At 39.5% G+C, this 24,333-nt stretch overlaps 1 protein-coding gene across 1 annotated transcript in view; it reads left to right on the top strand.

Moving 5' to 3' along the window:
* Nucleotides 1-889: 889 nt before the first annotated feature.
* LOC109988013 (lissencephaly-1 homolog) overlaps nucleotides 890-24,333 on the top strand; it is a 39,232-nt gene continuing 15,788 nt past the window's right edge. The window contains exons 1-3 of the mRNA XM_065960253.1: nucleotides 890-1,052; nucleotides 9,761-10,076; nucleotides 24,094-24,178. Of these exons, the coding sequence (XP_065816325.1) occupies nucleotides 10,045-10,076; nucleotides 24,094-24,178 (117 nt within the window). The 5' untranslated portion in view covers nucleotides 890-1,052; nucleotides 9,761-10,044. The remainder of the gene's footprint in view (nucleotides 1,053-9,760; nucleotides 10,077-24,093; nucleotides 24,179-24,333) is intronic.

A 24,333-nucleotide genomic window follows, 5' to 3' on the forward strand; every position in this document is an offset into this window, starting at 1 on the left:
AACTAAATGACAGGAAACAATATATTAAGATAAGATATACTTAATTCATTCCAGGAGGGAAATTTAGGTGTTCCAGCAGCCAGCATACATACAAACACACAACACAACACATATATACATACATACCCCACCCATACAAAAAAACATGAGCCCACAATACAGTTTGATATATGATATATGCAACTCAGGCTGAAGTTTAAAAGTTTAAATGTCTTCTGTCCTCACTGAAAGGGGAGTCGTTATAAAGTGCAATTGCAGTAGGTAAAAAAACATCCAGATATGTTCTGTCAGTGTGTTGTGCGTTTGTATTACTGAAATATTACACCATATGCACTGTTTTTGTTCATACATGGCCGAGAACGAGCTATTTTGCTGAATTGAACACACTACATTCATTAGGCTAACAGGCTCGACTAGTGTTAGTATAGCCTACATGAAATGTGTTCGTTTGCAAATAATATAAATGTAGTGTTGTAAGACGTTTTTACTACTAAAATGTAGTGGGGTATCGTTAAAGGGACACTTATATAAATACAAGCTCAAAGGAAACAGTTCCTTCTTCTGGGGCATCTTTTCAAGGTAAAATCCAACGCTGACCTCTCCGCCACTTTTGAATGTGTCATTTTTTTATTTTTTATTTAATAAATGCGGTTTAAAATAAACGCATCTAGAGTAGCCAAAAAGTAGACTAGACGTTACAACTGAGAAAAAAATGTATACTCTATATATTATTAAATATTTTGAACGCCTCCCACCTCCTTTCTCACTTTAAGGACGTGCGCGCTCCCGCCAGCTCGTCACCGCGAGTTGCGTGCGCGCGCCCGGTCTGAAGGCGAATGCGGTTAGGCTTCGAGAAAAAAAAAAAAAAAAAAAAAAAAAACAAGCAGGCAGAGAGAGAGAGAGAGAGAGAGAGAGAGCGACCGACCGACGAGACGGGGCACAGTTTACCTCCACATCACAAGATCATATTTTGGTGCGGAAATTTCACGCCCTGTCGGGTCGTGTTACCGTGGGAGACGGCTGTGGACACTCGCGGAAGAGGAAACAATAGGGTGAGTTTTTCTAGTTTTTCCTAGCATCTGTGAAAGCCGATCAAAAAAGTGGCGTTAGGAGGAGAACATGACGATGTGGCTGTTAAATGTTGCGCCTCCTTTTTTCATAGTCTCAAAATGGCGGATAGGCCAGCTTGGACCGGAGCAGCAGGTACCTTGTGAGCCTTGTGTGTGTGTGTGTGTGTGTGTGTAAGATAATCAACTCTTCTGCACTTAGAGGCGGATAACGTTAGAAAACTGCAAAAGTTAATCGTAGCTGATTTGAACTTGAGTGTATTTTTGAAAGAGGGGTGGTTTGTAGAGGCTAACTTTTTCTGACTGCATCGCCGGTAAGCTAAACTTGGGCTAACGTTAACTTTGGCTAACCATAACTTGAATTAGATTAACGGTGGGTAAACCGGATAGCAGGGTCGTCATAATGCAACGCCCTTTATGTGTAAATTACGCCCTTACGTGAATCACGGTTACATTTGGCGTACACCCCCCCCCCCCCCCCACCTCAAGTTGGTAATAATGTGTAATGAGCACAGTTTGAAAGCACCTTAACTAACCTGCAGAAGAAAATATAGGTCACAAGATGTTACACCTCGCATTTGATTTGTTATATGTTAGTAACTCATCGTTGGTGGATTTGGTGTAAATCTGTTATGTCACTGCTGGGTCCGATGTAAGCATTTGGAAAGGGCGTTATGATACATTTTTTTTTTTAATCTGTTTTTTTTGGGGGGGGTTTAAAACCTTGTTTGTTGTGCAATTGAGCCACATAAAAATATTGCTCTTTTGGGCTAACATGCCACGATTGTATTTCCCCCTTTGCTGTTCGGCGCTGTCATCCTGGCTCAGCTGAAGCCCTCATCGTTTCTGCGCTTCATGCGGTTTGTTGGCACAGTGTAAGAAAATCAGGGTGGAGCACATCGGAGGAGCTGAGTTTTTGTATTGCGTGTACCCGACGCTCAAGTGTCTGCCTCGTTTTCCGTGTGCACCCTCCTTCTAAAATGTGTGATTGAGTGTTTTATGTAGGGCACGACGTGTGGACCTGAAACACAGGGACGCGTCATGTGTCTGTCTACTCGCCGTTACATTGTATAGCTTCTGCTTATTATATGTCTGCACTCATGCACTTCAACTTATGTCAACACTGTCCATTTACGACTCTGTTTTTGCACATTTACATTCAATCTTATCCATATTTAATCTTCCTATTTAAGACTAGTAATGCTTAGTGAAATCCTGGTTGTATATATTCACAATTCTTATTTTTGATATCTTTTAGTGCTTATTTACTTTGTAGTTAATATTATATTGTGTTTAGATTTGCTAACATTGTGTTTTTTACTCATGGTGTGTTTGGATAACCTGCTGCTGTAATACCACAATTTCCCAGTTTGGGATCAATAAAGTAATTCTATTCTATTCTATTCTGTATTTTATCGCCGCTGTCTCACGGGGTCGTACACGGAATCAAGGTAGATTTAGGAAACCTGGTCGTGATGTTGGATAAAACCAGACTAGAATAACACTAGGATCATGGACTGAAATGCTCATATTGGACACATCGGGTCTTTGTTAGTCCAGAGTTTAATCAAAAAGTTTATTTGAATAAGCGCATCCCATCAGCCAGGCTCTTTTTCACTGATGTCAGCAGTGGATGCACAACAACACCAATTGTGTGAATTCAGCCCCTGCAAGAGCCCTGCTGGTACTTGTTGCCTGATCAACAACAGGATAGGAAGCAGTAACAGATCTTACCGGGGCGTTTTCCTCTCGTGTAGTCTAGTAGTAAAGACTGAGGTGTGCCCCCTTGTCTTTATTTTGTATCAACAGACAATGGTGAGCCTGACACGCTGTTTGTCTTTGTGCTTGTGAGGAGCTTGAAGGGCAGATAGACACTCGTATCACTCTCCTTTCCTTGGCTGATAGTACCACAGAGGTTGACCTTCCAGACAGGCTCCCCCGCCAGCTTGCAGACTGGTCATTATTGGCCTGCTTCCAGCATAAACTGCCCGTCGATCAACAAACGGCTGTTCTGACACACTTTGACAATCTGTTTGGACAACATCTTTACGTAGATTGTGAGGAAATGTCTGGCAATTGTTGGCATGAAACCCAACCTGTCTCGAAAACCTCAAGCAGTGGATGGATTTAATTTTATCAACCACTTGTGCTGTCTTGAAGATTTCAAAGGTTTCATTTTGACACACTTCTTACTGATTCAGCATTACACGTCCAGTCTAAATTTAGAACAATTATATTTTCAACCCGTTACTTGTTGGCATTAAGTGGGCCATGTGTAGAGGGTTAAAGTCAGCCACAACAAGCATGTTATGTCTGTGAAAATGAACTTAATACAAAATATGTGACTAACCAGTCCTCGTTGGGTTGTTTGTACATGTGTAGGATGGGTTTGACCATGTGATTGATTTGCTGTTCCTGTGAGCTTCCTGGCTGCTCCATCTCGTGTCTCCTTGTATCTGGGCTTCCTGGATGGATGTGTGATCAACTGATCAGGCCATTAACTGGAAGGATAATGATCTGGCGATTGAAAAGACATTGTACAGTTGTGACAAATAAGTATTAGTAAAGTAATTCCATCTGCTGTTTGAAAACGTATCGATGAACAACCAAGGCTTATGATTCTTACCTGTGCTGATGTTTTGTGTAAACGGACATCCTTTTATTAAAGACTGAAGGACTATATCACTAGCTGTGTTAGTTTTACAAACCAACGTTACTGTCTAGTACATTTTGCAGGTCGTAATGGCTGCAGATTGAAAGCCGAGCCGCGTGTTTGCTCAGTTAGTGATAAAACCCAGATTCAGAATATTTCTCTTTAGAGTGTCTTTACAAAGAAGAAGTCAACGATTTCCAGAACAATCAGCCTCACAGTGAGTTTTCAAGGTTCAGATCATTAATGAGCTTCTTTTTTTACTAATCTGGATTAAAAATGATGAACAGAATAATGACACAGCTCCATTAAATTAGTGAATCATTACTTGACCTAATGAATTATTCACATTTATCCAGCTTCTAACAGCATAGTGATGCACTGACATTTGGCCTGTCTCCTGATGGGGATATTTTATGTAACATAAGTGTCTTTATTGTTGCAACTGCTGAAACCTTTGTCAGTAAAGTGAAGGATCATGTGGAATGTATTGTTTGGATAACATGAAGGCTTTGTTTTCTGTAAAGTTATGTCAATGTATGGCATTTTTACAAGATAGTGATACAATTAGCAAAAAAATTGCTTCGCCAGTGGCACAGTTTGGGAAATTCCCTTTGTTGATTATGAAACATTTCTTTGATTCAGTCTTCATGCTAAACGTGAACACGCAGCAAATACTTTGATATTTCTTTTTAAACACAGTTTTAAAATACAGCTGACGCAATCACCCCATTGCTATTATTATCATGCATTTTCAGCGATTCACCTTATTTTACATGCTGTATTCCCTGGTCAGTAGAGCCCTGTGTTTGGTTGGTAGAATAACACTCAGAGGACTTGAAGGTGAAGTCACGGACAGAAAATGAAGATGCTCCAGATTCTAGCTGTTTGAGATGTTTGCTTTTGAGCGGGGCAGATGACGTAACGAGGCTCGCAGTGGACCGTGAACAAGAGTTGACAACGAAGTGATAACCGCCAGCATAACATTGTCAGCATTGCTGTGATGGTTGTGTGGTGAGTCGCTTGGGCTGCATTTCACACCAGAAGTGAAACTCGACTCAAGCCTGATGTTTTTTTTTTTTATCTTAGTTGTCTTGAACTGCTCCCCTCAGTGATGCTACTTAGTCCAGCGAAGAAGCGTTGACTATCACAGATCATTTTAACAAACCGTGTCTGTCATACTGAGCAGTTTAATTCATGGAAAGTTGTGATATTTTTTTTTTGTTCGCTGTAGGGATGTGCGCAATTCGCTACTAAATGATTTTGTGATAAACATTGTCACCCTTGCTAGTGGGCACCAGCATTACTAGTGTTTTTTTTTTTTTATTATTAATGCTGGTTTAATATAGTACCTTAGCAGTACCGTCGCCACCTGCCAATCGCCGGGGCTGGAGCTCTGCTTAATGGCTACTGCTCAACAACCCTGATGTAAAGCACAGGACAGACGGTGCTAGCACTGCTACTTAGCCACTCTTGGCTGAATTCCTGTTCTTGTGAGTGTAAAATCTAGTGCCGGACCATTAAGGGATTTAAGGAGCCAAATTGGATTTTAGGGAGAAATAAAATTCTGATATCAATATATCGGCTGATATCTTTCTTAGAGCTACTTTTGATCTTTATACAGATTGATAGGTATGGCGATACACACACATTTATGAAGTTGATCCATCAAATTCTGTTATAAAACACAGGTCAAGATAGTCTCATGATAGTCTCAGATATTTTCGGCTGGTCGATTAATTGGTCGGGTTTTAGTTAATTAGTGTTTGTGTCTTGGTTTTTTAAGACTTGTTGACTAGTCTAGTAAATTCCAATTTAATAGTCATGGAATTTAGCTGCTTGGTACATCCTTAGTTGGCTAATTTAACAATTTGATCAGATCCCTGATACAATCCAAAAAATTATTTATATTTGACTTTTTGAGAGTCAATCTTGGATTGCTTCAGTTTTTTCCATTTCATTCTCCTTACTTTTGATTACCCTGATGTTTTTTTAAATGTGACTACGTCTTTGAGGAACCATATTTGTAGTTGAAGTGAATGGATAGACCAAAATCTTGTGTTCAAGAGTCCTCATTTTTCAATATTAAGGCTCAAACTGTATGCCTGACCTTTATCAAAACAGGATTGGTGCAGCGTTACAGTGGGTGTGGTTCTTTACAGTGATGACTGGGCTCTTGGTGTTTGGCTTCTGAAACAGACAGAGAGTGTGTTTCCATTATTCATTAGAAATGGCATTTTAATAACAGATAACCTGCTAGGACTCATCAGGAAATTAAAAGTCACCTCATGAAACAGTCAGCACCATTACTGTAAGGGGATCCTTTTATTTTACAGTTCCTGCTGCTACACAAAGACGAGACAATCAATGGGAGGAAGACGCGTAACCATTATAACCGTCCGTGAGGAGATTTATAGATGCACCACGGCCGCAAACCATGCCAACAAGACACAACCACATTTTGTGCTGAGCCAATTATCCTGATTATGTGGTAGTGCAAACATTTTGCTCAATACTGAAGCAACAAATGAGATTTGCAGAGCGGGGAGTCTAACACATTAATGGATGCACACAGCGATGACAGCTGCCAGCAGCACAGAGGGAAGTATCAATATATAGTAGATGACCCAATTTCACACATTACAGCATGTGTAAAGGTTGATATGAAAGAAGCACGCTTTTCGATTGGGCTGGGCAATAAAAGAATGTCAATACAGGGTTGTGATATAATTAAAATCAATGGCAATGATACACTTGAACACTTTTTACTCAACATAGATAGACTTTACAACCCCTCACGCAGCAGAAACAAACAAAAGCCATTCAGTCCGCAGTAGTTCATTTGTTATCCAAACATCAAAGACATCTTGGTCATTTATAACTATCGTTCAATCATATAGAGGATTGTTATCTCTAATTGTCTGTAAATAATGAGAAAAACAAGTGTAGCAAAATATAGCAGCAGCATGGCTTACAGCCTCTGAGGCCCTGCTGAAGAGCCCTCAACAATGATTTTAAAAATGAAACGGCTGTATTCCATGTTTTTTTTTTACCAGTTAATCACCAGAGAAGTCGATGTGAGAGAGGCAGAGAGTTCTGTGTAAATTAAAACCTGGTTAAAACCCTGTGAACAATGAACACTGAAGGAATTAGTTTACTAAAAAACAGGCTCTTTTATTGTGGCTGCTCAGCACTCAGCTTTTTTTTTTACCTTGAAGCGGTTTGACCTTTCAAAAAAGAGAGAATACAACAGCAAAAAAGTACCGTAAAATCCGGACTATAAGTCGCACTGGTATATAAGATGCACCCTGTTTTGAAGGTCTCTTATAGAGAAAAAAAAGTTTAAACTGTCTTCCTGCCGTTCTTTTAGTTCTGTCTGCTTTCACTTTTGGGAGTTTGCGCTCCTACTAGCTACAGTACGGTAGTTGAGCTTTCAGCCTGCAGGGAAAGTTGTGAGGCGCAGACTTCTAGCTTGCGAGCTGCGCTGCCTGACTCCGCTAGTCACTCTTTAACTTTAATATAGGACTCTTTCATTCAAAAGAGCACTCCACAAGGTTTATTTACAGAACAATTTACCACTGTTTTCTGTGAATGCATGATTATGACCTCGTGAGGGAGAAAAGATGTGAAAAAAAATTGCGCAGCCAGACTGGTCTGTGTCGCCGTCTTTCCCAGCACGGCGTGCGCTCAGCTTTCAGTACACAATGAATGGGGATGGCTTTTTAATCGCATCAGGTCGCAGTTAGTGGCTGCTGCACCTGCTGTAATGACGGCGTGTGTTTCAGTATTTTATACTGGTATATTGGTACTGGTATATTGGTCGCACAGGTGTATAAGACGCAGCCAACTTTTAAGACGAAAAAAAAGGTATTAAAAGTGCGTCTTATACACCGGATTTTACGGTACATAAAATAAGCTATAATCTAAAATTAAGTTGAAAACCATTTGCTTCTGTCATCATCCTAAACTTGTGCTGATATTAGATGATATATTTATCATGAAGAAATAAATATCTTTACCATACATTTGGCAATATCAGCAAGCCCTTACTTATTATTTTTAAATGTGGAGCCATAGAAAGATCAATTTTTATAATGTTATCACCTTATTGTGTTGTAATACTACTGTGACGCTGAACCACCGCAGAGTAGTGGGGCAAAAGCCAGAAACCCCATGTCTGCCTGCCGCAATCCACACGGTGTGAAGTAAGTAGAAATTCGGATATGTGTCAGGGGGTGGCATCAGGGTCCAGAGGTCAGCTGTTGACAATGTCAGATTGCTTTCTGTTTAATAATCTTTCTACGAGGTCAAAGTGCCCTCGTAGTGCAAAGTTATAATATGTAGAATCTTTACACTAAAATGTCTAAATCAGTAAAAAATTGAATAATAAACCTATGTTATATATTTTTTACCTCAGGTATTTCCAACAGTTTTCAAAGCCAGATAAATCCTATTTTTGTAATGGACCATGTCTTGTAGTGACCTCTGCCAAGACGGATAGACATGTTTATCGTTGCCGTGGTAACAAAATATGTTACATAAGGAACCAGGAACTGCTACTGAAAGCTGCTGAACTATTTCTGTATGTGCTGTTGCGATTAAACATGTCATGTAAATTGTACTTTGATACATTAGCTCATCGGTAAACATAGTCACTACCTCAGGTCTGTTCCGTTCGTTTGTCATGACTACAGTCACCTGGATGTTTGTTTTCATCGAGGTGGGGGTCGAGTTGTAGAGAGAATCACTCCCATGATTCCCCACCAGCCTCGTCTCATCTTTCGTTATTGTTTTGATTGAGAGCCCCCTTGCGGCGGAAATAACATACTGTACGTTTAATATTAACTTTCAATTCAAATTCAACTCTCCGTGGGACGGTTTATCTGAAATCTGCTGCCTTCATGCTTTACATCAACTCTTGTATGTTCCCCTGCAGCTGTTTCTGCAAACAAAATCAGGAGTGAAAAGGATGACATTTCCCCTGTGGTTATGTCACTCTTGCATCATCAGCTGGAATGAAGGACATGTTAACTTTCCTTCATTGCAGCTTCCTCGCAACACAGTTTCCTTCACTGCTCTGTTCCCATTCAACAAATCTCAAACTTTGCTCTGTCTCCTGTACATGTGTGCCTCGCTGTAGTTTTTTTACAGTGTGTTGTAGGTCTCCAGAGGGCTTTGTACCTTTTGTTTTATTGGTCTGGCAGAGATTTAGTCCGGCTGGTCACAATAGATGAAGAGGCTTATTGTAGCACCCAGTTAGTATTCTGGTGGGTTCCTGTTTTGGTGAAGTGCTTTTCAAGGCATCGATGTGGTGTAAAAATAGACCTCATCACAGTATTGTTACATTTATTGGTTCTGACATCAGTACTCGACTCTCAAACGGTCATGTGATTTAATTGTGCCATCAGTCAGGCCTACCAGCTCTCAGCGAGCCATGATAAGGAGACGATAGAGTCAAGCACAGCCGTTACTGGAGTGTGCTTTGTGCTCTGCTGTGTCCTGTTTTTCTTTTCCGTTGGCAACCTGGGAGGAGAAGCACGTTGCTTAAAGAATGTGGGTCAGCTCTTGTATGTTCATGGTGAAAGGAATTTCCAGCAACAGCAGACTAGAGCTCTCAGACCAGACTGGTGACCTGACCAACAGAGTGTGAATGTAGATAGGAGTAGAGCAAATTCGAAGCAAATAAAGTAATGGTTTAGGGATATTTTAAAACATTTATAAGATGTCTAATAGAGTTTTTTTTTTGCTGTTAGTCACATTGTCCTTCAGGAAGAAAATAATAGTTTTTTTGTTTTTCTGTGACTATTTACAACGTTGATAGACCCTTTAGCCTTTTTATCTTCATATAAACTGGTGAAAAACATTTGGTTTAAAGAATGATTTTGTTCTCGGCTGAGTTATTCTGATTTCAACTATATAAATGACACATTTTGCATTGATGCAACACTCCTCCGGCCCATAAACATTTCATCCCCACCCACTCTTCATGTTATCTGTCATGCATACCTAATGCTGACTTTCCTTCCCTCTCTCTTCTCTCTAGATGCAGTGTAGATTTGGCTAGTGACTGGTCTGCAGGCTCTCCACTTCTCTCGTCCCTGGAGTCAGGCAGTTTGGAGGGGGGGCAGATTCCTGCGTTCCCCATCTCTCAGTCTGTGTCGGTTTGTTTGGAAAGAAAAACTACTGCCTGCCATTGGAGTACACAACTCGTCCTCGCTGGTGTTGCTTGGATCAGCACAGCTCATCTCCTGACTGAGGAGAGCGCAGCAGCTGCACAAGATTCTACCATCTGATCCCTCCTGATCCCACCCACACTGCCCCATCACCATGGTGCTGTCACAACGGCAACGAGATGAACTGTAAGTTTCCAACATATACCTTTCACTGCATGTGGCTAAGAAATACATGTCATATACCCACGGAGTCTCAGAAGTCTATAAAAAAAAAGTCTTAATGTGATATTGTCAAATTAAGGCAGTAATTATGTGTACGAATGGATGAGATAATATCTGATGGACGCTTTGCATAGCAAACTGTGCTATCACTGTGTGAATGGGTGTGAATGTGTTGGTGGGATCTAGTCAGAAGAATAGAAAAGAATAACCCTAAGATCAAGTCTATTTACCATTAACTGGCTTGTGGATTAATCTTGGGGCTTTTTATGCCTTTATTCTACAGATAGGACAGTGGATAGAGTCAGAAATCATATAGAGAGTGGGGAATTACATGCAGGAAAGGAGCCACAGGTCAGATTCAAATCCTGCCACCCACTCTCAAGGACTTTAGCATCTGTACATGGGGTGCACACACACTAACCAATAGGCTACCATCGCCCCCATGGACATCACGTTTTGAAAGATGATTAGAACTCAGTCACCATCCACAGAGAATGAATCAGATAAATCAGACGGAGACTCTTTTGAGATTGTTATTTGGAGGCAGACCGGCCAGACAATGAATGTTGCCGCTAAGTGCTGTGATCTATAAAAAAAGAATAACAAATAGATTGAAAAGCAAACAGGATGTTGAACAATCCAACAATGTAACATTTTCTTGTCCTGTATGTGACCAAAACAGAACATTTTTACTCTCAAGGCTTGTGTACATGTTCCAGTTTAAAAAAAAAAAAAACATATTCTGGTCAGTACAATGAAAATGAAAACATTGTTGGCCGATAAAGAAATTAGTTTATTTGGGCCCCTTATTGTTAATCAAATCAAGCTCGACTTGGCTTACTTGCTGAGCAAAGGGATTTTAATAGTTTTTGGTTTGAGCCATTTAAGTGGTAGAATTATGCTGTTGTGTTTCTGGTTTCTACTTGACTTGTCAGGTGCTGGTGACCCTACTAGCTGAGCAGGTACACCAGCGCATAGCTATTAGGGCTGGGAATCTTTGGGTGTCTCACGATCTGATTCGATTTCGATTATTGGGGTCAAAATTCGATTGAGAATCTATTTTCGATTCTGGATTCTTTATTCAAAGTCTATTTTTAAATTAGTAGATACTTCAGGATCTATTCCATTCATCTGTGAGACTGCCTGAATTTCTTGCTGCTTTATTAGGCATTCTACTGAGTTAAAGAGCGAGCCTTAGCACTTAGCAGGGACTGACTGATTAGCCAAAAAAATATTAATTTTTGGAAGTTATGAGTCTATTTAAAATCTCAGAAGATAAGACTCTCGATTTTTACATAAATCAATTTTTCCCACTTCTAATAGCTATGCTAATAAAGCTATGTTGCTATAATTTAGGACCAAATTTTGCAGCCAGTGCTTTGAATACATAGTGCTTAAATGGATGGACATTTACAGTAATATCAGTACTCAAGTTCTTGCATTACCTCATAGACAAGTACTTGAGTAGTCACTAATAATAAATTGTTTTACAATAAAAAAATTGGGTCAGACACAGACGTGCCATTGGCCCACTATGTTTTCTGTAGTGTGCTGCTCATCAGTACTTCAAATCCCAGTTCTGAAAGAAATAAGTGATGGTAATGTAACAGAGGATTATTAGTTGCACCTTTACTGTATAAATATAAAGAAAACATCAACACGGAGCTTTGACTATGAACAAGATAGTCTTAACTTTACGTGGCCATTGCCTTCATCTCCTAAACGGTACAAAAACAAAGCACCTCTGTTTTCACAGATAAATAGAATTATTGTTGTTTCAATTCACCAATTGTAGCAGCTCTAGCCATGTCAAATTATATGCATCTGTTTTATGTTTCATCCTAAACCAGGCTTAATTTTATGACAACTCTCAGCTGACCATAAAGCTAGAGAGATCAGCAGTTACTGTTATGCAAGTAATGACTTTGTGGGTTCAAGCTATTATAGCTCTTCAGAATGACAACTATTCAGGACGTATATTGCCTCTAAGTAAAAGATAAGCCTTGCCGAAAGTCAATAAAATCTTCATTTAGCAGTCTTGAATAATAGGGAAGAAATGTCCCTTCCCAGACACAAACTCAAGGTATTGCAGTTTATGGCTGTTATCTTACATTGTGAGGTTTCAAAGGTGTCACAGGAGTAAGATTGATAACTGTAATAATAAATCCTTGTCAGAATGTCAGCACCAGCTTAACAGGTCTGCTCCATTAGATCTCTTTTCTAATTCTTTCCGTCTTCTACTTACTGTCTGTTTATGTTGTGGCAGCCAATCATCTAATCAAATGAGAGGGCCAAAAGAGCTAAGCTCCTGTTGTGCTGATCTGAATCCGATGTTTCTTGATACTGCACTGTGATAAGAGTTCCAATTACAGTATCAACGAGCCTGTTTAAGGGCTTAGAGTTGGCTGCTCTCAGGGTCCGAAATTAACACCCGTCAAGCGCCAAATGTGGGTAGATTTTCCGTTTGGCGAGTACATTTCATAGGGCTATCCGCCACAGGGCGGGTAAATGTTTAATAAAAAAAGTCATAAAAACTATGCTATGAGTATTAAGTGCGTTTGATGTAGCCTAGCTGCTTGGGGTCTAATGGTACTGGGAACTAGTGCCTACAAATAATACATTTAGAAAAAAAAATAAAGGCCAGCAAATATATATGTATATATATTTTTTTACAATTTCTCAATTTCCTGATCCGATGAAATGATCGAATCTGTGACTTAAATCTGTTATTGATTAAACAGAACATAATCCCTATTCAATTAAATGTACTGTAACAGATGTGTATGGGACACAAAAACACAATCTTTTATTTTGGCCCGGCCAATCTACCTACTGTACCCACCATAGTAGTATAATAGTATAATAGTATTCTCCTTTTGTCCTTTGTGACTGTCAGAGAAGCTTAGAGTGCCATCTTTGACACAAAATGAGTGCAATGGGAAAAAGATCCAAAGTTTCAACAGGCCTCATAAACCTGATATGTGCATAACATCAATATTTTTAGGAGAGGTTTCTCAAGGAAACATTGTGCCTGAGATGCCTACCAACTTCATACAAGTGTTCTTGCTCAGGCACACAAGTGGCATACAGACAAAGAAATATCTACACATGTGCTGTGGAGTATATATAGAGCAAATGGGAAAAGTGAGAGAGACTGCATTAGTGGGGGAACTGTAATTTGGCTCTGTGAAGTCTGTGAGCCTGGTAATTAACCCCTGAAGCGGGGGATACAAAGTTAAGGCAGCTTGATGTGAGAACCAAGGTCATGATAAGGAAATTAGACAACCTTGCTGAGCTTTCATCCATAAGAATTTCTCCTCTGCTTGAGAAGTGTTAATATGACATATTTTAAATAGGATATGATTGAGATAGTTTCCCTTTTGTTGACCGTTTTTTCACTCGTCTTTTGTCGTCACATGTTGAGACTCTTAGCATTCCCAACTATTTCTGTGTTTTTTAGATTAGCTCTGTGGGAGGGGTCTGTTGGTATGGAGAGCTCTATTGGAATGCTAATCTTTTATGCTATTTGCCATTCAGAGGAAAATGCAAAAGACCCCCCATAGCCCTCTTTTCTCCTTGGTTGCGCAAATCAGCAAGAAACCGATGTGCAACCATCACACCACTTCAAGTCACATTTAAGTATCTGTTGCATTCATCCTGTTGGAGATGTCACCAGCCTCAGTTGTTGCTCTCATTGCGTTTGTTGCCTAATAAGTGTTTAGGGGTGGGTACCATTTCAATTTTATTGATTTCAATTTCTGTTACTTTTCCAGATTGAAAAAATTACAAAAACTTTAGGACCAAAAATGTGCCGTTGACACATTTAGGCTCTCAACAAATAACTTAGTGAATTTGTCGTTTGAGTGTGTCATTGTATTTTTCAGTGTAGCTTAGCCAAACTTTTGATCACTTGCTGTGGTCTGCCATGGTCCTCTTAATGTGGACACAGTAGATCCTGGCAGATAAGTACAACACTAATGGACCACAACATTCTCAATGACTTATGTTGCTGTTCAATACCAAAAAGCAGAATCGAAATTCATGTGCCTTATTAATCCATGAACCTCATAAATTTAGAACTGGTTTTTGATACTGCTCAGTCTTGAAGGCAAAAAAGTGTCCCAGGATCTCATTTCCTCATCTTGTGAAGCCTGCTTGGAAAGCTGATGGCTTCTTTTAAATGAGGCAGTTTGGCAGTGTGGGTGATGGGAACAGTAACCGGGTGACTTTCTGCTTTTCACCCATAAGTGTTTTCATTGCCTTCTTTAATGTATGGCAGCAGTAAAACAAATAGATTTTGTTCCCATTGGATTGACTCCTTATTCACGTTTTGTAGGTTACATCTACCGTTTAAAGAAATTCTATAACTGCAAGGAGACTGTGTGTTCTGCATTAACTACTGTGTGTCCATTAATAGTGAATGTTTGTGCTATTTGAATTGGGGGTTGTTTGTACATTTTAAACCTTTACATGGCTTCATCAGTAAACTAGAAAAGGCTTGTTCTATTCCCAGTTAATGTCAACTTGCTATTCAAACATGTACCCATAAGACAACAAACACTATATTAGCCTGGTGTTGAACAACATCTTTTTAGGAGAGAAATAATCTGTGTCTTCTAGACTGCTGATATTTTTCAGCACTGCAGATAGATTCTGTGATTGAGCAGCTTTTTCACAACAACTCTATTTTTGTTAGCCTAGCCAATGAAAAGCACATTCGTGTTTCTTTCCAGGGTCAGGAGACTCGTCCCTGTCGGCGTTAAGTAAAAATAGATACAGAAAAGAAACTCTCTCCTCTCCTGAATAACCTGGAGGCACCCATGGGTCTTATTCTTTTTTAGTTCTGGCTCTTTACTCAACAAAGTAAGTCTTGTAAGTCTTGGTTACAAGATGGTTCATGTGATTCTTGTCCCTTTCTATCGTCCCTAGGCTCTGAGAGTGATGAAATAACATATTTAATGCTAAGTCCTCAAACATTCAGAGGAAGTAAAGGTGACTTTAAAAAGGTGCAATTAAAGACTGTAGTAAGTCAAAGTCCTGGATACTATGAGCATGGTACAAAATGATTTTTATCAAAGAAAAAAAATGTACAAAGCACTACTCTGAAAGTGAGGAAGATGCTATGGATGCTGATACTCTGTACAAAACAAAGCACAGTGCTTTCAGTTTTTAGTCTTATCCAGAGTAATTGGAAAAATAAATTCCCTCTAGATCAGCATAGGAGGGTTTGTTAGGGATTCTTTACATTTTTACGTGAGCAAACAAAGAATAGGATGTGGTCGTGTCACATACCTGTGTTAGTATGTTAGTCTTTGGGTGTGTCAGGTTCCTCCTAAGAGTACATAAAAACATTTGTTGCTGATGCACAGCGATACTGAGTCCTACATGATTTGAACCTGACCTTCTATTGGAGCTCAGTGTAATGAGTGTAGCCTCTGCAGGGGGTCTATCAGCAATACAGTTCTCATTTAGCCTCGGGACTGGCACTCAGATGGACTGACATGGTGACAACTCTGTGGTCTGGACTCACTATCCCATATGAATCATTTACTGACCTATGTATTCAAAAGACATTTGATTTGAGAGATACCAGTCTGCTGGATGTAGAAAACATGGATACTCTGCAAATGTGGGTTTCCAATGCTTGCCTGGTCCGGTGTATATGGCTTTTCTTTTCATTGTTCCTCAATTATTGTCATCCTTCCACGTCTATATTTTGTTTCTCATTGTAGTTTTAGCAATGATTTACAACATTGCTAGCTTCATACATACACAGTTTGTCATAGAAGAGGAGCAGTGATCAGTCAAACAAAAAAAACATTTACTGTTGTGGAAAATGTTTAACCAATAGTCAAGTTGAAACACCAAATAATTTGTTTGTACCATTTTCTAAAAAAGAAATAAGAATATGATGGTTTACTTAAGCTGTTAAATATTAAATCTTATGAGTTTTGAATTTGCCAAAGTAAAACACTTTTAATTGGATTTGAAATAGATTCTCTTCCTCTCATATTTTATTGATAAAACAAATGAAATGGTGGTAGATGAAATAATTTGCAGATGAATAGAGCTGCAACTCTTTACAAGCTGCCTGAACATGCTATTGCTTGTCTGATAACTGTTAAAAAGTCTCTTGCTATGCCAGTGTGACAAAAACATTTTCAGCTCTGCCCACAAAAGCAATAATGCAACTCCAGAAATGAATAAGGATAAATACCTCAGTAGACCCGGTTTAGTACAAGAACCTGACTTATTAAGGCGTCATTTAAATGCATGATTTCAAGTCTTGTCTAATGTCTCTCCTTATTATCCTTTGTTTATCCACATACTCATAAGATTTAAGAAGTGAACCTGTCTCTGAAAGCTCCGGCTTCAGCTACTCAAACAAAGCTCCACCACCATCCCCATGTGACAGAAATGTGTGCACTCATTCACTCATTATACAGTTTGGTGTTTACACAACACAGCTGAGCTTTTAGGTCCATTCTGCGCCTCTATCCGAATCCATCTTGCACATGCATACCTCATATAGTTAAGAGTAGTAATATGACAGTCCTGAAATGGACCATGTACTCTTTAGTGAAGCTGAGCGAGAGGGACTTTCTCCTTTGAAGTTTTCTTCTGGCTTAATGGTTGATCCTCTCTGCAGAGCTCATAACCACTATGAAAGAAGCCCTCATAGTCTACCTGATTCCCGTAGAAATGAACAGCATTATGATAATCACCAGTCTAAGAAGCTTTGAGATGATTGAAAGTTTGTTCAAATTAAAGGGCTGAAACTTTAACAAATGAACCTAATTTTCTCTTTGAAGATATTTGGTGAATTAATTTGACTTGCTAAAATTGGTCCTGATTGTGTGCAGACAGGGTCCCAAATGAACACGGGTCGAGCGACTAATGCAGATAGATCTGTCCGTTTGGCGAGTGGATTTCAGAGGGCTATCCGCCAAATGGCATGTTAATGTTTTTACACAACGGTCATGTTTCAAACTCTGCTGAGTGTGAAGCATGTTTGATGTTGCTGCAGCTACTTTTCCCTGCTCCTCCGCTGTCTGCATGACAGAGCAAAGCTGGGGCAAAAGCTGAGACACACCAACATGCATTGCTGCAAAAACCCACACAAACGCACCCTGGATTGCCAGCAACCACGTGCACCTGGTTTAAGTATGGAACACAGTTGATCCTTGATCCATACGGACAGAGTTAGGATCGCATGTGGTCTAATCAGTTTGATTTTTCTCTGTTCACTCTTACTGTGTCTGCATCCGTCAACAATTAGTAACTTAAGGATAGTAACGTTATCCCACAGCCTTCTGCAGTCTGTGGAAAACTCCACACAGACCTGTAATACAGCTCTGCGTTATATCCAAACACTTAAAATACAGTGCACGCTAAATTCAGGCTTCACTTTGTAAATGATCATTGAGCAGGAGCAGACATAGACACACATCAAATTATAAACAGTCTGCTTATGTTATGTGTTCATTTTGTCAAAAATAATTTGAGAGAAAAACTTGATTTTGTAGATTAAAGCAAGTGGATTATTCACAGATGTATTTTTGTTTTGACTTAATGTTGTAATGCAAGGGTGGTTCCAGAGGGTGGCCTGGGCACTACTACCTTTTTAAAAAATATAATGGAAAGCAAATACATGATTTTTTTTTTTTTATCATTTCTCAATTTCCTGATCTGATAAAATGATCCAACCCATGACTTCTGTCAAATCTGTCATTCAATTCCATGGAACATTATGCTTTATATACTTTAACTCAATTGAATGTACTGTTGCAAATGTGTTTGTGAAACAAAAACACAAGTTATCATTTAGCTGGTAAAAAACAAAAACATGTGTGGCTGTGAAACTTTTAGTCTACCCACCACCTTGGTCGGTGAGTCAACCCGTAAATATTGAATCCTGTCTGCAGGTGACATGTCTTAATGACCAGCAAATTTGGCTCCTCATCAAAAGCCAAGCCAGAGAAATAATGGATTTGTAACAGATTTCACAGAGATAAAACTGAAGCAGAGTTATTATGCAGTCTCATGACTTTTGTGGAATGTTTCTGGATAGAAGTTATCAACTGTTCAGCAGTCAGCTGTTAAAACCAAAACAAGCTTTACTTTTTTAGTTCTGCGGGTGCCTGCTTTGTTTTTGTGCACACACTTGCTTTAGCTGAATATTGCTTCCTTATTGTTCCTTTCTTTGGCTAAACATTGAAGCAGTAGCTGTGGCTTATTTTCTAAGGTTGTAGTCTTTTACATGAAAGAAATGGCTGCATTTGCCTGACGTAGGGTACCTGATGAATCTCTGCTAGTCTGAGAAAGTAATAGCTTAAATTGCAGAGTGTTTGTTCAACTTCACAAATATTCCCAGATTTCCTTTCAGGTGATGAAAGCGATAGTTGAATAAAGAGATGGGAGTGTTGCTTTTGTTGAAATTAAAATGACAACATTCTTGAACATATTTGATGCATGATTGGTAGCACAAGGACAACTTGAAAGTTTCAAGAGATTTTTTCAGTTTTATGGGTTAAATGTTCTCTCTGCAGTACTGCCGTGCATTGTAAGTGGCAATGCAGCTTGAATACGTGTACTTAATAGAGGCTGTGGTTACATCACCATCCAGCACTGACCTGTTGTCCTGTGCTGTTTGAACATTTCTTATCATTAACCTCTGGTACAATCTCTGTAAGCTTTATGAAGCCCGTTCACAGCCACCAGACAACTTCCTGCCACGTTGTGAGGTGGCTGAACAGTTCATTTCAAACACTGCCTGTCTAAAGGTTTGGGGAAAAAATCCAGAGGAAGTAAAATTTATATGCTCTGAGGGAGTCTGTTGAGTGTAGTCCCTGTCTTATTAAAAATTCATCAGAGTTCTGAAAGATTGAACAGGTCCATACATCGTCTGGTCTAGAAGGCTATTTTGTTAGACTTGTACCTATAGACTGATATATTACCCTTGGTTGGCCAGGCAAACAAAATCATCCTTCCTGTACAATTGATTAGAGCATAAAGAGTCTGTCTACAGCAACTACTAGTGCTGTATGTGATATGAAGGTTACTTTCAAAATATTCAGTGGGAGGAATGCTCAGACTGAGTATTACCGTAAGATCTGTTCTATAAGTCGCACTTTTAATACCTATTTTTTTTTTAATCTAAAACCGATATACTGGTATAAAATAATGGAGCGCGCCAGCATTACTGCGAGTGCAGCTGCCACGTCACACATTTTGCACGACCTAATATGTTTTGGTGAAAATCATCCATTTAAAGAAAACTAGCTAACTAACTTCATCGGCTAGTGGCAGGTGGCTGCACTACAGTTTAAGCACAACATTTGACTGGCATTAAGGGGCAACTTATCAAAATATGATAATACCAACAAGAAATTCTAGTTCTGACTAGCAAGTGTGACAACATTAAATTGACTTATCACGCACACCCTTGGTTAATATTACATCATAAAAAATGGCCATTTTGGCAGAGAGACTTTACACAGCTAGGTACAAGTGAACATTTTGACCACATGAGATTGACCTTATGCAGAATACTGGGCACTTACAACTGTTTATCAAAGTTAAATGTTTTAGACATGAAAAGTGGTCACTTTTTTCGATTGTTTCATTGAAGGTTCTATTCAAGAATAAAGTAGAAGCGCTGTAAGTAAGTGTTTTCTTGTTATAAAAGTGATGTGAAAGTGAATGCTCACTGAGCAGGAATGTGGAGGAAGTGATGTCACAGAGATTTGCTGGCTGTCTGACTCACCTCTTCTCTGAAGGACATGGTCATGCATCTCTCTCTCTCTGACTCTGGACATGTGTCAGAGAATGATCTCTCCTTTTTAATCCATTAACAACCTCTCTGTGACAAAAATTCAATGAAAGACACAAATTAACTTGCATCTCATTTAAAAAATAGTATTTTCTTTGTGAGGCTGGAGAAACCCTATTGACTTAATTGAAACGGACCAAAGTTATATCTAAAATAAAGGATCTCAGGCTTTCTTTTGTTCTTTCTCCTCTCTATTTGTCTGCTCTGTCCATATACTCGCCCCATCTCACCATCTCCCAATCACGTCATCCATCTGTGGGTTGCAGTAACCATGGAAACCATGGGATTTGTTCTCTTTCTCTCTGCACTAGTAAACATATTTTCCCCCTTTTCTTTCTTTTCTCAGTCTTTGGGGTGTAGTCATATTACATTATTGTGTTGTATATTTTGATTTTGTGTGCACTTAACTTAAGTTATACCCAAAAAATGAAGAAACAGGTAGTTTTGTTCATTAATATCAGCCCTCCCGTTTTATACACTTGCTGATGATGGCATAGTGTTTGTTTTATTGTTCTTGTGCCATGCAAAAGCCCCATCAAATACTGAATGATTCATAATTCCTACAACACACCTTGGAGCTTCCAAAACAAACTGCTATACGGTTTGGTATGCATTAAACAGCATGTTACAAACAAAAAGAGCCATAAACTTTACATCAGAGTGACTTTTGTCAGTAGGAACCGAGCCTGACCCAACTCGCCAACCATTCTATATTTTATGTCCGAACCCAACCCAAGATTGACAATTAATGTAAACTGGAGAACTGAGTTGTTGTTACCATGTCATGCGGTTGTCATTACCTTGGTAACAGCTTGCTTGTGTACCCATATTACACATGAACTGACCTTGAAAATTAACATGCACGTCTTCATTTAACACTAACAAACACATAGCTTTTCCTTATCTTGGTAGCAGATTAGCAGCTACCATAAATCATCAGCATAGGGTAGCCAACTAATATCCCCCCACAGAAGATACCAACAAATTGTTATAACAGAATGCTAACCAGCAGTCCTTTAATCATGTTAATCTTACCATTGACGATGTCCCTTCTCAGTTCTTAGCTGATGAACTCTACTACCACTGTAAACCTGGTTTATTCAGAGCTTTCATAGAAGAAGAGAAAAAGTGTCCACTGTGGATGGTTTCAGTGCTGTCCTTCTTTAAACGATGGTTCTTCCAGCGTTTAAGTTACTTTGGCCGCTGCTTCTAGCTGGAATAGCCAAATCTGCTAAGCAGCATGTTTGTCAACAGGGAAGCAGTCCCTATTAGCAAAGATGGTCAGTAAAGACGGGTCAGTACCATGCACAGGGTTGGAAAGACAGCTGGTGGGCAGACATGCTTGGGACCAGGAGCAACAACACACACAGAGACACAGAACCACAGAGATGTGAGTGTACTGATAGATCACCACTTTGAAGCGCCAAACAGGCCAGGAGACAAGTAGACATTTTTGTAAGAATCCTTCATTTTTAAAGTGTTTTAATCCGTGTTTTAGCGATCCTAATAAATACGCTGTTTTCTTATCACATGCTTCCGTGTTGGGCTCACTAAGATCATCTGAACATATTTCTGTCATTCAAACATCTTCAAACTCTAATTTAAAAGCCAATTTATAAAAGAAAAAACTGTTGGGTTTTATTCAATAAATGCAGATGGGCCGGTATGGGCCCGAAGCTAACATGCACAGGCTCAGGTCATTCTTTGGTCCCAATCTATGATCTACTACAGTGTGCTGTCTTCAGTTTTAACTACCTTATACTGTGTCCACTTTTATTTGCACTCTTGATCAAACAGAGATTTTCAGTTTGTTTGGATCAAATTTTGTTGGGGGGAAAAAGCAGAACCTATTTATGCCTTTTGTTTTCAGATGATTTCAACAGAGATGGTACAGATTTTGATGAATAGTTGTATGATATCTAATTGTTGGGTTTGCCAGAGGAACTCCTGCTTGAACACAATCGTCTGACACACCCACACTACATCAAAGCTTCCTTTGTGCCTCAGTTCCTCTCACCTGCTTATACACCTTCCCAGACATGCTGCCCCCCCCCCCCCCCCCCTCTCCCACATACACACACACTTTTCCAGTCCTGCTGCAGACAGCCCGTCAGAGGAGTAGATAACCTCCTGCTAACCTTGAGCAGTAATAAGGCCTGCTCCTGTTGTCATGGGGACTCAGGTGGGCAGAGGGAGACGGGGTCTTCAGTGCTGAAAACTGACCGAGAGGGCACAGGGGGCACAGGCTGGGCTGACAGATTGTACCCCCCACCCCCTCCTCATATTGGCACCTCAAAGCTGCCTGACAGCTTGTCTAGCTCCTCATGGCATTAATGGTGGGTTTTGCTGTGCGCAAACACAGAAGGGCTGGAATGAAAGAAATATTGTTGGAGGAAAATATATATTAATTAAGGTCAGTTTTTGCAAATTGTGGCATGTGATGGGAAAAAAAATGAAAGTGAACAATCTTGAAGAAATGAATACTATTAGCAACATGTTTGGTCATGGTATTGGAAAAGTTTCTTCTTTTAGAGGCTATTTAATGGATTTATCATCGCTCAGTGATAAGATTGTGGCACTCAAAATTAAAGCCTAAGAAAACATGAAAAAATAATGTGTATTGTGTGAAATGATTGTCGTGTCCTGACATGAGCATGACTTTAAATTCTAATTTTAACCAGTATTAGTATGCATCAGAGATATGCAGAGCAAAAATGCTATACGTTTGAGACTGCCTGGGTAGTCATGTGGTTCCTGTTGAATATTAGCATAAATATGCTAGCCACAGTCAGGTTAACATAGCTTAAATAGCTATACGCTGGTGGTGCAATCACAAATTCTGGTATCTCTGTATCATTGTCCAATTGGTCAATTTAACCCTGTATCGTTTGTTTGATGTAGAAGCCCATAACAAAGTATTCTTTATTTTTAGGTTTGATTGTTGAAATGTTTAATAAAGATAAAAAAGTCACTTTGACTTTCAGCTGGTATTTTCCTGTATCAACTCTGTGGTATGGTTATCGTATCGAAAATGTAAAAAAGGGGTGGTTAAAACATTGAAGAAGACAACATATCGTATTGTCACAGTGCTTTTGACGTGAGAGTTGATCATTCTACCAAGAATATAAAGACAAGATTGCACAAACCTTTGATACACTTAACGAAACATTGTAGACGATAAAATCAAGCCTTATAAATTGTTTGCTTTTTTTTGCACCCTCATGAGGAACTAATTAAATGGAAAACAAAAGCCTGAATTGCTGAGACTCACCGACTTGAACCTCATTAATAACTCTTGGTAAATTGATCTGCTGCTGAGGCTGCAGTCGTAAACCAGACCTGTAGGTGTGTGTGTGTGTGAGTTTCCCCTTTGGTCCTCCATAAAATAAGAATGTGACCAGTGAAGACGGCCTCCTTTCTCTACTTTCAGCTCTGCATGTCTAGTCTATTGTATGTCCTATCCGGACATCTCTCTTCACATATTTGAAATACTAGGAGGGTTGGTCTGAAAGGTCTGGGCGTATGAATGACATTTTTTTTTTTTTTCTAAAGCAAAGAGAAGGTGAAGCATAGTAGAATATATCTATTGATAGGCTTTATTCAGGGATTATCCCACTTCTCCATTAATTTTATGGTTGTGTGTCTTTCTCTCTGTGTATTTAGTTAATGTTGGGATGTGTACTACTGCCTCTCATTTTCTCTGGTATCTACACCATGGGGAGTCATCCCTTTCCATTATTTGCCCACAGCAACAAGAGCTCATTATAGAAACCAGACAGATGTGATCTCGATTTGTGTGAAATGGGTGTAGACAGTGGTGTGTGGGTGTGGGTGTGTATGGATGTGAAATAGCAGGAGGCTGTCTGTGTACATTGTTTAATATAGTGCTATGTGTTAGGCTGCATTTGTGCATGCAAAGCACTTCTTTTATCATAGAGCTAGAAGCGTGATAACGCAGTCTGAATGTGTGAAATCATGTCCAATTTACATCTTCGTCTGGCACATTTCCTGAACATGCTCATTTTCTGTCTTTGTTTTACCATGTTCAATCCAACTCCATTTCCCAATGTCGTTTCCCCATGGCACTCTAACAACTATCTTGTCTGCTAATCAGGAGAACTAATTATGGGTCTTCTTTGTCTGTTTCAGAAATCGAGCAATAGCGGATTATCTACGTTCCAATGGATATGAAGAGGCATATTCAACTTTCAAGAAGGAGGCGGAATTAGATAATGTGAGTAGATTAAGGGTGGACACATACATCCGCACAGCCAATCAGACCAATTTATACACACAATAACGCCCTGATTCTCCCCTAGTCTGTCATTTAAGTTAACATGTTCTCGAGTGTGACCGGCAGCACCTGCTCCCAATTATGTGCGTCTCCGT

This window comes from Labrus bergylta, chromosome 11, assembly GCF_963930695.1.
Source record: "Labrus bergylta chromosome 11, fLabBer1.1, whole genome shotgun sequence".
Taxonomy (NCBI): Eukaryota; Metazoa; Chordata; class Actinopteri; order Labriformes; family Labridae; genus Labrus; species Labrus bergylta.